This window comes from Diceros bicornis, chromosome X, assembly GCF_020826845.1.
Source record: "Diceros bicornis minor isolate mBicDic1 chromosome X, mDicBic1.mat.cur, whole genome shotgun sequence".
Taxonomy (NCBI): Eukaryota; Metazoa; Chordata; class Mammalia; order Perissodactyla; family Rhinocerotidae; genus Diceros; species Diceros bicornis.
In genome coordinates this window covers 100,668,075-100,684,155 of record NC_080781.1, presented here as the reverse complement: position 1 = coordinate 100,684,155, position 16,081 = coordinate 100,668,075, and the positions used below count along the sequence as shown (strand labels likewise).

The following is a 16,081-nucleotide window of genomic DNA, read 5'->3' as shown; positions in this document are numbered from 1 at the left end:
TATTACTGTTCTACTATATTTTGAAGACAGGCACAGAATGATTCAGATACTTGTCTAAGGTAACCAGTACTGAGCTAAATTGTTGAACTTTGAGTATAGGGTGGCATTGATGGAATCTCCTCTTGAACAGTGTTTCCTGCTAAACAAGTGTGCAGGACCTCTGGTAAAGAGAGGATTCAGCACTTCCAAAAGACCATTGATAGCTGAAGTGACACTGGCCAAGGTGTGGCTCCTCCAAGCTAATGCCCTCCTTCTTCTCCACCTCTGCCCTTGGGCCTCCTCCAGCCTACTCCACTTGCTCTCCCTCTATCTTTTTACTATTAAAAACCCTTCCTTTCCTTCAAGGCCCAACTCAACTACCTCAAACTATTCCAGACCACACTGATTTGTCTCTTCTCTGAACTCTTTGCTTTGGATCATACATCTTTTTGAAAATCTGATGAAAATTGTAGACCTTTTCCCTCAAGGGATATATGTTGGCATACACGCATGCACACACACACACACGTACTTTTGAGTATACAATTTTAGTCCTTGAGCTAACTTAAAGAAGGAATTACCCTAAAGGCCAGTTGATGAAAACCCGGGAATAGGCAGCTTGCTGTAGAATCATTCTTCTCCTTTGAATTTCACCCACCCTCCTCTGGCAACCTCTTCTCTCAATCCCTAGCCTACCCTTCTTATTTCCTATCCTCTAGCCTCCTGCTGCCATTGATTACCTAAAGTTCATCACTACCTTAGCCCTTCTCCACCCATTTGGGGAGTCTCATTCCATCAGAACTCAGTCTGGCACAATGAGCTAGCTCCCTTGACAGGCAGATCCCAGATATTAAGTTTGGCAGAGATCTACAGATCAATTAGGACATGCATTTGAACTGAGGTCTTCTGGAAATAATAGTTAGGGAGATATTTTTCTCAGGAGAGGAAGTCCTTTCAGAACAGCTGCTCATTTCACCTATGAAAAGGACCTTTCCTGTCTACACTACATGATATATTTGACATTGACCTGCACAGAATTGAAATAAAAGGCTATAACTGAATATGAAGTGAGGACAAAGGTCAAGTCACTTAGATGATGGTCTTCCCTAAACAGCTTTCTTCAAACTCTTTGTATCTGAGGTTCTACCACTGTTGTAATAGGCTTACCATTCCTTCACACACTGACTCCAACAGTTTATGTCAGAACTACCAAAGGGGAATAGTTTAGGAAAAAAGTCCTTACAGAAACTGGCTGTAACTCCTTCTTATGGAAGAATGACCACTGGATGGAAAGCTGGTCCCGGGAGGCCACAGTGGTGGTATAAGTACAGACGAGAGTGACATCAGATCCAACAGTCACGTTCACGAAACTGTCTGGGATGGTCACTTGCACCCCACTGACTTGACCTGAAAAGATAATCATCAAAAAGACAATGGTACACAGTCACATTGTGATGACAATTTTTCATTACAAAGCACTTTCAATGACATCTTATTTGAGGAATCCAAGGTGAGGAGAAGGTATAATGAACCTGAAAAGCTGAGCAAGCAATTTGCATGGGGAGAGTTTCTAACATATTACAATGTGAAGATACTCGAATCCTATGCGATAGTGAGGTAATAACACTGACCTGGGAATTTCTTCTGCGTAAGGATAGCCTTACACAGAAGCTCTTAAAGTGTTGTCCGGGGACACAGAAAGGTCCATGAGTTTAGAGAACAACCAATCCAGTTTGCCCAGGACTGAGGGGGTTCCTTGGATGTGAGACTTTCAGTTTTAAAACTGGGTAAGTCTCACGCAAACCATACTGGTTTTGCCAGGACTTTCAGTACTTAAACCAGGAAAATCCCTAGAAAACTAGGATGAGTTGGTCACCCTATCCCTAAGACCATTCTGGGAGGCTACAAGATCAAAATTATATTTATAATAATACCAAGATGTTATTTTTCATTTTTACTCTCATCCTGTCATGAGTGTACAATGGAGTGTTCCAGAAGCTACATAACAGGTAATGATGTTATTGCTCCGGCAGCTAATGGAATGTGTGCTTGTGTATTTTTGTGTTTAAATTTTTTTTTTAGTTTTACTTTCTAATACAGTAAAAATAGATAGAAATAACTCACATAGTAAAAACTCTTTGGGGTCCTCAATAATTTTTAATTGAAAATTTTGAGATAATAGTAGATTTAGACACAGTCCTGAGAAATATGACAGAGATCCCACGTACACTTTACCCAACCCTTACCCCCATGATAACATTTTGTAAAACTACAGTATAATAGCACAACCAGGACACAGACATTGATACAATTCACTGATCTTTTTCATATTTGTCCAGTTTTACTTGTACTCACTCGTGTATGCATTATTTCGTTCTATACAATTTTATCACATGTGTAGGTTTGTGTGTCCATCATCACAGTCAAGATACTGAACAGTTCCATCACCACAAAGATCCCTCATGTTGCCCTTTTATAATCACGCCCACCTCCTTCCTGCACCCCATTCCTGATCCTAAGCATTGGCAACCACTTATCTGTCTTCCATTTCTAAAATTTTGTCATTTCATAAATATTATATAAATGGAAGCATGGCAACCTTTCAGGATCGGCTTTTTTCACTCAGTTTAATTACCTAGAAATTCACCCAAATTATTTTGTGTATCAGTAGTTCACTGCCTTTTATCACTTAGTAGCATTCGATGGTATGTACGACAAGTTGTTTAACGATTCACCTATTTAGAGATATCTGAGTAGTTTCCAGTTTTTGATATTGAATAAATCTCTAATGAACAATCATGTACATATTTTTGTGTGAACATAAATTTCCATTTCTCTTGGATAAATGCTTAAGAGTGTAATTGCTGGGTCAAATGGCAGTTACATGTTTCATTTTATTAAAAAAAAACAAAACAAAAAATAAAAAACAGCCACACTCTTTTCCAGAGTGGCTGTACCAATATACATTCCCACCAATCATGTATGAGTGGTCCAGTCTCTCCACATCCTCATCAGCATTTGGTGTTGTCACTATTTTCCGCTTTAGTCATTCTAATTGGTGTGTAGTAATATATTATTGTTGTTTTAATTTGCATTTCTCTAATGCAAATTAACGATGCTAAACAACTTTTCATGTGATTATTTGCAATTTGTATATCCTCCTCAGAAAATGTCTGTTCATATCTTTTGCCCATTTTCTGATTGGATTGTTCAGTTTTTTACTGTTGAATTTTGAGTGTTCTCTATATAATCTAGATGCCAGTCTTTCATTGGGTAGAGACAGTTTTATTTCTTCCTTTCCAATCGTATGCCTTTTATTTCTTTTTATTGCATTATTGCAGTGGCTATAACTTTGAGTACCTTATTGAATAAGAGAGTTGAGAGTGGACATCCTTGCCTTGTTCCCAATCTTAGAGAAAAAGCATTCAGTATTTCACCATTAAATACAATGTTAGCTGTAGGTTATTTGTAGATGCTCCTTATCAAGTTGAGGTAATTCTCCTCTGTCATAGATTGAATTGTGTCTCTCAAAAAGATATGTACAAGTCCTAATCTCTGGTACCTGTGAATGTGACATTATTTGGAAATAGGGTCTTTGCAATGTAATTAAGTTAAGGATCTTGAGATGACATCATCCTGGATTTAGGGTGGGCCCTTAATCCAATGACTGCTGTCTTTATAAGAGAAAGGAGAGGGAGATTTGACACAGGGATACACAGAGGGAAAGGCCGTGTGAAGACAGAATCAGGAATTGGAGTGCTGCATATACAAGCCAAGGAATGCTAAGAGTTGCTAGCAGCCAGCTAGGAGAAAGGTATGGTACAGATTATCCTTCAGAGTTTCCAGAGAACCTTTGCCAGTGCTTTGACTTTCGATTTTTGGTCTCCAGAACTTTGAGAGAATAAATTTCTTTTGTTTAAGCCACCCAGTTTCAGTTCTTGGAAACTAACACACTCTCTATTGCTAACTTGCTGAGAGTTTTTATCATGAATAGGTATCGGATTTTGTCAAATGCTTTTTCTGTAACAATTGATATGATTATTTGCTTTTTTTTTTTTGGCTCGTTGATATGATAGATTACACTAAATGATTTTTGAATGTTGAACCAGCTTTGCATGCCTGAAATAAATCCCACTTAGTCATGGTGTAGAATTCTTTTCAGACATTGTGGGATTCACTTTGCTTGTGTTTTGTTGAGTGTTTTTGAGTCTAAGTTCATGAGAGCTATTGATCTGTAGTTTTATATTTTCAAACTGTCTTTGTCTGGTTTTGGTATCAAGATAATACTAGCCTCCTAAAATGAGTTGGAAGTGTTCCCTCCTCTTCTATTTTTTTGGAAGAGATTGTGTAAAATTGGTGTTAATTATTTTTTAAATGTTTGGTGGAATTATCCAGTGAAAGTATCTAGGCTGGAGATTCTTTTTTCAGGAGCTTTTAAAATTATGAATGCAATTTCTTTAATGATTATAGAAATATTGAGATTATTTTATATGGGGTGAGTTTAAGTAGTTTGTTGTTTTGGGGGAATTGGTCCATTTCTTCTAAGTTGTCAAATAAATGAACATAAAGTTTTTCATAGTATTCCCTTATTATATTTTTAATGACTACAGAATCCGTAGTGATATGCCATACTTCATTTCTGATATTGGTGATTGTGTCTCATCTCTTTTTATTTTTACCAGTCTTGCTAGAAGTTTGTCAATATTATTTATTGATTTTTTCAAAGAATCAGATTTTTATTTCATTTAATTTTCTCTATAGTTTTCCTATTTAAATTCCATTGATTCCAGCTCTTTATTATTTCCTTCCTTCTGCTTGCTTTGGGTTTATTTTGTTCTTTCTCTAGTTCCTTGATGTAGGAACTTTGATTATTGACTTGAGACTTTTCTTCATTTAAAATGTAAGCATTTAGTGTTATAAATTTCTCTCTCAGCACTGCTTTAGCAGCATGTTACATATATCTGTATGTTATATTTTCATTTTCATTCAATTCTACATATATTTTTAAAATTATTTTTGAGACTTCCTCTTTGATCCATAGATTATTTAGAAGTGTGTTGTATAATTGTATAATTTCCAAGTGTTTAGAGACTTTTTTGTTGTCTTTCTCTTCTCGATTGGTAGTTTGATTCCAATGTGCTCAGAGAACAGACTCTGTATGATTTCAATTCTTTTAAATTTGTTGAGGTCTGTTTTATGGCCAAGAACATGGTCCCTTTGGTAAATGTTCTGGGGGTGCGTGGGGGAAAAGTGCATTCTACTGTTGTTGGGTGGAGTGTTCTATACAAAGAGATATACTTTAAAACACTATGAATACTCACCAAGATAGACCACATTCTGGGCCATAAAACAAACTTTAACAAATTAAAAACAATAGAACTCACATAATGTCTGCTCTTAGACCACAATAGAATTAAATTAGAAATAAATGGGGCCGGCCCTGTGGCTTGGCGGTTAAGTGCACGTCCTCCACTGCTGGCGGCCCGGGTTCGGATCCCGAGCGCGCACTGCTTCTCCGGCCATGCTGAGGCCGCGTCCCACATACAGCAACTAGAAGGATGTGCAGCTATGACATACAACTATCTACTGGGGCTTTGGGGGGGGGGGAATAAATAAATAAAATCTTTAAAAAAAAAAAAAAGAAAGAAATAACAAAAAGATTACTGGAAAGTCCTAAAATACATGGAGATTAAACAACATACTTCTTAACAACACTTGAGTCAAAGTAGAAATCTCAAGAGAAATTTTTAAATATTTTGAACTAAATGAAAATAAAAACACAACTTATCAAAATTTGTGGTATGCAGCAAAAGCAGTGCTTAGAGGGAAATTTGCAGCATTGAATGCATATAGTAGAAAAGAAGAAAAGTCTAAAATTAATCATCTAAGCTTGCACCTTAGAAAACAAAAGAAATAATAAAAATTAGAGCAGAAACCAATGAAATTGAAAACAAATCAATAGAGAAAACCAATAAATCAAAACTGGTTATTTGAAAAGATCAATAAAAATGATAAGACCCTAGCCAAGATAACTAAGAAAAAAATAGAGAGGACACAAATCACTAATATCAGAAATGAAAGAGGGGCCATCACTACACATACTATGAACATTAAAAGGATAATAAAAGAATACTAGGAACAACTCCATGCCCACAATTTGAAACCTAGATGAAATGGACCAATTCCTTGAAAGACACAACCTGCCAAAACTCCCACAGGAAGAAGTAGACAATCTGAATAATCTACATCTATTAAATAAATTGAATTGATAATTAATAACCTTCCAAAACAGAAAGCACCAGGCCCAGCTGGGTTCACTGGTGAATTTTACCAAACAATTAAGGAAGAAATTATACCAATTCTCTACAATCTCTTTCAGAAGATAGAATGGAGGGAATGCTTTCTAACTCATCCTATGATGCCAATATCACCCTAATACTAAACCAGACAAAGACATTACAAGAAAAGAAAACTATAGACCAATATCTCTCATGAGGATAGATGTAAAAATCCTCAACAAAATATTAGCAAATCAAATCCAATAATGTATAAAAAGAATTCCACACCATGACCAAGTGGGATTTATCCAAAGTATGCAAGGCTAGTTCAACATTTGAAAATCAATTAATGTAATCCATCACATCATCAGGCTAAAGAAAAAAAAAAATCACATGAACATATAAATATATGCAAAAAAAGCATTTAAAAAAATGCAACACCTATTATTTGTGATAAAAACTCTCAATAATCTAGGAATAGAGGGGAACTTCCTCCACTTGATAAAGAACATCTACAAAAAATCCACAGCTAACATCATACTTAGTGGTGAAAAACTAGAAGCTTTCCTACTAAGATCAAGAACAAGGCAAAAATGTCCCTTCTCATCACTCCTTTTCAACCTTGTACCAGAAGTCCTAGCTAAGGCAATAAGTCACGAAAAGGAAATAAAAGGTATACAGATTGTAAAGGAAATGACAGATGACATGATTGCCTATGTAGAAAATCCAAAAGAATCAACAAAAAACTCCAAGAACTAATACGTGATTAAAGCAAGGTTTCAGGACTCAAGGTTAATGCACAAAAGTTTGTTGCTTTCCTATATACCAGCAATGAAAAAGTGTAATTTGAAATTAAAAACACAATACTGTTTACATTAGTACCCTCAAATTAAAATATTTAAGTATAAATCTAAAAAAATCTGTAGAAAATCTGTATGAGGAAAACTAGAAAACTCTGATGAAAGAAATCAAAGAAAAACTAAATAAATGGAGAGATATTCCATGTTCATGGATAGGAAGACTCAATGTTTTCAAGATGGCAGTTCTTCCCGACTTAATCTGTAAATTCAATGTAATTCCAATCAAAATCCCAGCAAGTTATTCTGTGGATATTGACAATATTGAAGGAGAATAACAAAGTTGGAGGACTGACACTACCCAAATTCAAAACTTCCTATAAAGCTATTGTAATCAAGACTATGCAGTATTGGCAAAAGAATAGACAAATAGACCAGTGGAACAGAATACAGAGTCCAGAAATAGACCCACATAAATATAGTCAACTGATCTTTGACAAAGGAGCAAAGGTAATCTTTTCAACAAATAGTGCTAGAACAACTGGATGTCCATGGACAAAAAAAAATAATCTAGACACAGACTTTATACACTTCACAAGAATTATCTCAAAATGGATCACAGATTTAAATGTAAAAAACAAAATATACAACTCCTAGAAGATAACATAAGAGAAAATCTAGATGACCTTGGGCATGATGATGACTTGAGTTAAAACACCAAAGGCACAATCCTTGAAAGAAAAATTGATGAGCTGGACTTCATTAAAATTAAAAACTTCTGCTCTATGAAAGACAGTGTCAAGAGAATGAAAAAATAAGCCACAGACTTGGAGAATATATTTGCAGAAGACATATCTGATAAAGGGCTGTTATCCAACATATACAAAGAACTCTTAAAACTCAATAATAAGAAAACAAACAACCAGATTAAAAAATAGACCAAAGAACTTAACAGACATCTCACTAAAGATGATATACAGATGGCAAATAAGCATATGAAAAGATGCTCCACATCATATGTCATCAGGGAAATGCAAATTAAAATACTAAGTTACCACTACACACCTATTAGAATGGCCAAAATCCAGAACACTGACAACACCAAATACTGGTGAGGATGTGGAGCAACACGAACTCTCATTCATTGCTGGTGGGAACGCAAAATGGTACAGCCACTTTGGAAGACAGTTTGGTGGTTGCTTACAAAACTAAACATACTCTTACCATACTATCCAGCAATTGTGCCCCTTGCTATTTACCAAAGAAAGTTGAAAACTTATGTCCACACAAAAATCTGCACACGGATGTTTATACCAGCTTTATAATTGCCCCAAATTGGAAGCAACCAAGATGTCCTTCAGTAGGTGAATGGATTAATAAACTGTGGTATATCCAGACAATGGAATATTATTCAGTACTAAAAAGAAATGAGCCATCAAGCCATGAAAAGTCATGGAGGAACATTAACTGCATATTACTAAGTGAAAGAAGCCAATCTGGAAAGTTTACATACTATAGGACTCCAACTCTATGACATTCTGGAAAAGGCAAAACTATGGAGAAAATAAAAAGATCAGTGGTTGCAAGGGGTTAGAGGGGAGAAAGGCAGGAATAGGTGGAGCACAGAGGACTTTTAGGGCAGTGAAAATACACTGTATGAGAATATAATGGTGGATACTTGTGATTATATATTTGTCCAAACCTACACACATTTTGTTTATGATGTTAGGAAATTCCTATTTAAATCTGTTATTTTAGCAGACAGTCTCTTTTATATTATATTTTATTTATGTTTTGTACACATGTCTCAGCCTATTTTGTGGGCTGTGGTTCTCATGCTAGTTTAATTTTCAGAGTCTTTGCAGTGTTGTTTTGGTCTGGTTGGTTTATCTGATGTCATTAGGGCTTCCATTTGTCCCTGATCCTGTTGCCTGAGGGGCCAGAAGGGTTTCCTCAGGTCAGGCTGCTAGGTGTCTGTCAGTGGGGGGTTGGTATTGTGGGACACTCCTACTGGTACCCCTGGCTGGCCTGGTGTCTCTGTGTGGGGGAGGAGAGTCTCAGACCCACAGAGACAAAGAGCCTTCTGGAACCAGGCACTTGCTGTGGCTTCATCCCTCTTGTCTGTTCCACACTCCCACCTCAGTTCCTCAAGGTGAAAGTAGGGAGTCTTCAGCCCAGTGGGGAAAGATAATGCTTCCTTTGTCTACTATTGTTGGTGAGGTTCCTGATAATTCCCCCTTGCCAGTGATGTTGGGCTCACCTTATGTCAAAGGGACTCCCATTCGATCTGGGGGAAGAATGAGCCTCACTGGGTTACCCTCTGTTGCTAGGTTGGGATCAGCAAATGTCAGAACTGGGTATGCATCTTCTGTTGGGTGGAAAGACATGACACCTTACCTCTGTGTTGTTCCCAGGGTCCCAAACCAGTCTGCTTTTTTCTTACCGTCTTTCAGAATTCCCCATTGGTTGTCTCTTGCATTATTTCCAGGGACAGTTTATATTTGTGCTTAGCAGGGAGAAGCAAGGAGAAACAGGTCCACACCATTTTCTCCAGACCAGAAATCTCCCTCAAATTTTAAGAGTGTAAAATGGTCCTGAGAACACAAAGTTTGAGAACTGTTGGCCTTACAAAAGGGTGAGCTGCCCATATGATTTGGAGGAACATCAAAGAGCCACCTACCCCAAAATCCAGCCAACCACTGCACTTAAAATTCTCCATACTATACAAGCATTTTCCAAAGGGCTGTGATAGGGGAAAATACTTTGAGTAACACTACAGAGGCATTGGCTCAACTGGTTAACTGGTTATTATCCATTGCAGAGTCAGAGAGTATAGAATTTCTCCAGGATGGAACGTAAGACTGTCAGATAGGTATTAGAAGTAAAAAATCAAGATTAAGAGAAGCTGTCTATGCTGCAGGGGGGGGCTGGAGTGAGAGCTAAGGGTTACAGACAAGGGGTTTGGGTGGGATGAGGATACAGAGATCGTGGGAAGGTCAGAAGAAATAGTACAGAAAGACAAATTCCTGGCCCTCCTCCCAATTTTGCAAACCCAAAGGCTTCTTTAATTTTATTTTTATTGCTTAATGACAGCAGTCAGGCAAAAGGAACTCAGGGAATTGACAAATATTTTGAAAGATTAAAAGAAAAAGCAAACCATTGGACTGATTACCCCTGGTTTCCTGGATTCAGTAGCCTTGTTCTCTGTCTCAGCCAGGCCACCTGGTCCAGCTGCTTCTTGGCCAGAAGTTGGCTGCTTACATGGCAACCAATGTCTTGACGAATTAAGAGAAGTGCTTTAGGGTAGACACCAATGCAGCTTCCATGCAGTTTCCCTCTTCCCAATGTTTTCCTTTCCATGTTTTCCTGGTTCCCATTATGCCTCCCAAGAAAACAAAATTGGCCTGCAGAAAGCAGCTCCTCTTTCCAATGGAAACTTAGTTGGAGAAAGCTAAGTGGCTCTCTCCTGCCCTCAAAGAGTCCATCTCATTTCTCCTGGAAGTTAGCCACACCTCTGGCTATGCCTAAATGATGACTTCCAAATGTCTTTAAAGTGTTCAAAATAAAAAGGATAGAATGGGGATATTTTGGCCATTAAAGTTCCCAGAAACTTTCCCCTAAAAACAAAGATTTTTGAGATATTATTTGGCCATTATTTTTGTCCTCTATTTTGGGTCCCAATATCTGTTATGGGATTGGCTAATGGTGGGATCTTATGACCAGGTAAGGCCAAATAAATAAACAAAACCCTTTAAAGGCTGCTCTTGGCAAAAGTGCTTAAAGGCAGGGTAAGGACAGTTCTCACACAAGACAAACTATGGAAGAGTCTCTGGTGCCTATCAATGAATATCTGTTGAACATCTATTTTGTGCCTCAAACAGTGCTAAACACTAGGGAAACGATAATGAACAAGACAGACACAATCTCTGCCTGCCATGTCAATGCAGCAGGAAACCATTTATAGCACAGACTAGAATAAGGGCAAATGAAAATCAAAGATTTGGGAACTATAAATCCAATTTAAACATTTTCAACATTTTTTAATATAAGACATATAAATATGTAAATAATTTGAGATCTATAAAAGCTCAACAATATCACCTTGGAATAAGGATGGTAAGCTCCAAATCTACCATGAGACAATATATTTTTAAGAATACTACTCATTGTCCTGTAACGAGGTAACAATTGACAAGGAACTATCTCCAGGCCATTTTATTGCCCAGATTCCCAATTCTCAGCACCATAATCAATCTTTAAATTCTGAAGAAAAGACGGTTTTCAGAACTTGTCCATCCCTAATATAGTGACAATACATTTCAGAGCTAAGAGCTATATATTTCCAGATGAACTTTTTTAACATGTCACATCATTCAATTGGCGCACGTTACTTAGACCTCTGAGATCATTCTCTAGCCCAGCACTGTCCAATAGAAACTTCTGTGATCATGGAAATGTTCTATCTCTGTACTGTCCAATTCAGTAGCCATTACCCACATGTGATTAAGGAGCACCTGAAATGTGACTAGTATGACTGAGGAAATGAACTTCTAATCTTATTTAATTTGAATAAATTTAAATTTAGATAGCCACATGTGGATAACGAACAGTGCAAATTTAGTCTTAAACTGAAGGTGATTCTGTGAGTGTCAGGGGAAAAAAAGTTCTCTTCCTTTGGGTTAATTTACTCCAAATTGAGAAGTTATTTAAAAATTGAAAAAGTCAGAAAAATCTCTACATTAACTAGACTGTGAAGAAATAGAAAAATAAAGACTAGTATCTCATTTAAACAAAACCCAGGATTGCAATTTCACACACTGATCTGGCTGAATTAAAAAAAGAAGAAAAAAATGCACATGTGGTTGAAATATGTGTGACTGCTTTTAAAAATCAGTACATATTATTAAAGGAAAATAATCCACAGTGTATACACTTAAATTAATCAACACTCTAAAAACATTTTAAATGCCTCGTGTTTTGGTAATGATTGCTCATTCATTTATTTAATGCCTCCAATGTGGCAGGCACTTTGCGTATAGGGGGTTTATTATTCTTCTAATATACCACAGCAAAAATATCCCCCAGATAGCCATATTTAAGCTGATGCATTTAAAGTGATTTAATTTCCAGCAATTTCATGTATAATTGCTTCATTTTTGAGTTAGGAAATAATATAACCAAAGGATCACTCACTTTTTGGATTTGACTGCAAAACCAAAGTTAAAATATATTACTGCTTTAAAATGCATAGCACATACCTCCAGAAAATGAAAATATTAACATATCTTTCCAACAAGTGGCTAATATATATTACAAGCACCTAAAATGATATGCATGAACTTTCTGCAGAAGATATTTTTGATTAAAATTCTTTTCCTGAAATGGAATTTAACCTAAGACTCCCTAAGAAGTCATCAGAAAGATTTTGATTAAAATAAAATCTGTCTTGCTTAGTTGTACAAAAAATTGATTTTAAATATGTATGTGAAAATCATTTCTGGAAATTTGGGGCTTGGGAAAGTAATTAATTCTTTTATTTTTCCACCTTTATTGAGATACGATTGACACAAAATATTGTGTGAGTTTAAGGTGTACAAAGTGTTAATTTGATGCATGCATATATTGCAAAATGATTATCACCATAGCGTTAACTAACACTTCCATCACATCACATAATTACCATTTCTTTTTTGTGGAGAGAACATTTAAGATCTACTCTCTTAACAACTTTCAAGTATATAACATAGCATTGTTAATTATAGTCACCACGCTGTATATTAGATCCCCAGAACTTATTCATATTCTAACTGGAAGTTTGTACCCTTTGTCCAACATCTCGCTATTTCCCCCAACCCTCAGCCTCTGGTAACCACCACTCTACTCTCTGTTTCTATGAATTCAAGTTTTTTAGATTCCACGTAAAAGTGAGATCATACGGTATTTGTCTTTCTCTGTATGACTTATTTCACTTAGCATAATGCCTTCAAGGTCCATCCATGTCGCAAATGGCAGGATTTCAGAAGGTAATTCATTCTTTCAATAAACATTTCCTATGGGCCAACTGTATGCCAGGCACCATGCTTGATACCAAAAATGTGACATTCCTCCTGACGAGGAAATAAGTCCAGGTAGCACATCAAATTGCACACTGATGGAAACATTACCAGTTTCCTCATAGCCATATCTGGATCAACTGATGGGCACTACTAATACCAGTTATAGATTACTGAAATCTTTCTTTCTCTGACTTCCATACATATGTAACCACAGCAAACAACAATATATTATACCATATTTTCATTCCATCTGCTGAACGCACACAAGCATATTTTGCTTTGGGCCAGCTAGATTGTATATGTATAGATACACAGTATACACTATAGGCCAACAAAACCAGTTATAAAATAATTTAAGAACAAAGGCTCTGAAGTATTTATTGGTCACTCTGATTGGGCCTTGTTCTAAAAGTCACAATCAAGCAAGATTGTGACATCATCTAAGTAATTTTTTAAACAATAAAAAAAATTGTATACAAGGTGTAAACCCAATTTTGTAATGTAATATATCTACTTGCAAAGGAAAAAAAAAAAAAGAAATTCACCCAAATCTCTAGTAAGATCGCTGGTGATTTTTATTTTCTTATTTCGTTTATTCTTATTACGTTTCCATATTTTCCAACATTTCTACAATGACAACTCATTAAATTTATAATCAGTAATAATTATATATATGTTAGTTACAGTAGGAACTACTCTTTCAACTGTTCCAAAACTGGTGTCTAGTATAGGCCAGAGTAAGGCTTCACACGGGGACGTAAGTGTTGACTACAGGTGTAATTTTAGGGGGCTGGTACAGAAGGCCCAGGGGCAACCCAATTAACTAATGACTGGAAGCTCTTTAAGAAGGGACAAAGACTTCCACTGTCTAAAGTTAAGGTTTAAAATGAATATTCCTGGGGGAAAGGAAAAATAGTAACATTTATTTCCACCAGAGGGGAAACTGAGAAAGGCGGCTTTTTCCAGCTCTAAGTCCTGATCACTGGATACATGCAGTATTGCCTTCTAGTGACTCCATAGAACATGTATGTTTAAACATTTAGTAATGAACATTTAGAGAACTATTACTAAATACCATATGGTTTTGAAAAGTAACACTTTTTTACTATAAAAGCAGTATAATAGTCTTTGTAGAAACCCTGGAAAATATGAAAAAGCTGGAGAATAAAATAAAAATCATCTATAATCCCATCACCCCAAAGTAATCACCATGAGCACCTTGGAACATAATGTTCTAGCAATTTATTCTAGGCATATGCGTGTATCTTGCTTTTTCACTTAATATTTTAGCCTGAGCATTTTCTTATGTCATTAAATATGCTTAGTAAACCTTATTCTAATGACTGCTTAATATTACTAATGGCTTAAAAATATCAATATTATTGGCTTAAAAATATCCATATTAGTGTAAACAATATTATTGTATCTACCATGGACTTAACTTATCATAAGAACAGATTCAAAATGTATCTGCTATTAGAAAAAACTAGCCAAGGGGTTTTCTGAATTAGTGATCTCTCCCGGGTCTAACCAACATCAGGATTTTGTCTCTAGAAATGATTTTGTTCTGCTCAAATCCCTAAAAACACCCATATTGTGCACAACCAATAAATCACTCACATATTTTTCAAAACACAATCTTAGGCTTGGAAAACTGCAACCCCTTAAGAACTATTAGTAAAGCATGGCAGGCCCTCTGAGCCAGGTCTCTGCCTGCTGTAGCAAAACGAGCCGATTACAGAGAGCTTAAAGGGAACACTCAAGTAAGACAGAGAAAAAAGTACTCTTAGCACAAACTTCAGCTTCTGAGTGAATTCATCTGTTCACCTTCCAAACTAAAAAAAAAAGAAAGATAGTGTGATTTTCCTGAAATTTAATTCAGAAGCTACATAAAATAATGATCTTTACAGCATGGCACGTATTTGCTAAGCAAGATATCTGAAGCTTATTTTACTTAGCATACTAATCACAATCCCTTTGAGAGGAGGGGAACATTCTACGTAAAAATTTGCGATTTCAGTTTAAAAGGCAACTCTATTCCCAATTAGCTTTGATGGTTTGGAGATCCTTTCCTTACCTGCAAGGCAGTTTAGGATCAGAAAGACCTTCCAAAATGCGAACACCATTGTGTTGAGGTTCGTTGAGTGCAGCCAGGGGCCAGTAGCTTGCCTGCGCTAGGCTGAGTCTCAAACTGGCTTCTTCAATCACACCGAGGTTTGCCAGGCTTATCTGCCGGCATCACCAAGCAAACAAGGCTCTTTGGGCTTACTTATTGGGTACAGACCTTTCTCAGAGCAGATTTGTGTTTCTTTGAAACACTTTTCATGGGGCGTTTCCTTGATATATTTGCTACTGTGTTAATAATAAACCCACATATTTAAATTCTTCAAGCTCTTTGTACACAGATTCTCTAAGTTTTATTGTTTAAAAATCAATCTTATTAAAAAGTTATACTTGGGGGGAAAAGATGTAGTTGGAAGAGAGCCTGTGCAAATAAAATCTGACAAGGCTAATTAATTTCAAATATTTCCATAAAAGTCTTACAGCATTGATTCACTAACCTCCTTTTACAAATTAGGTTAGTAAATTGGTAGGATTTTCTCAGGAGACATGGGTCACAGGAAGGACACAGGGGTTATGAAGTAAAAAGCATTCATTTCCATGTGAACAAACTCTGGGCATCTCACTCTCTTTTGAAGCCCTGGCGGTTCTCACTACCTGGCAGTAGAATGAATCGCATGCTTAAGTCTTCCAGGTTAGAAACTCTATAGCATTTATTTACTAACCTAATTTTGCCAAATCAAGTGAATGAATAAATGCTTTAAGACTTCCAATGGATGGGACTGAATTTTTGCAGAATTAGGTTACTCAATAGGTGTTATAGGGTTTCCTTGGAAAAGGAGTTCACTAGGAGGGAATGGCAGGCTGCACAGGTAAGAAGCCTTCACGTGAACAGAGTTCCTCTCATGCT

General features: G+C 36.4%; 1 protein-coding gene across 1 annotated transcript in view; it reads right to left on the bottom strand.

Annotated features, from left to right (window-relative positions):
* VSIG1 (V-set and immunoglobulin domain containing 1) overlaps positions 1-15,243 on the bottom strand; it is a 34,931-nt gene extending 19,688 nt beyond the window's left edge. Inside the window, exons 1-2 of the mRNA XM_058536485.1 lie at positions 15,188-15,243; positions 1,223-1,386 (exon numbers count right to left, since the gene is read on the bottom strand). Coding sequence (XP_058392468.1) covers positions 1,223-1,386; positions 15,188-15,236 — 213 coding nt within the window. The 5' untranslated portion in view covers positions 15,237-15,243. The remainder of the gene's footprint in view (positions 1-1,222; positions 1,387-15,187) is intronic.
* Between the last annotated feature and the right edge of the window lie 838 nt (positions 15,244-16,081).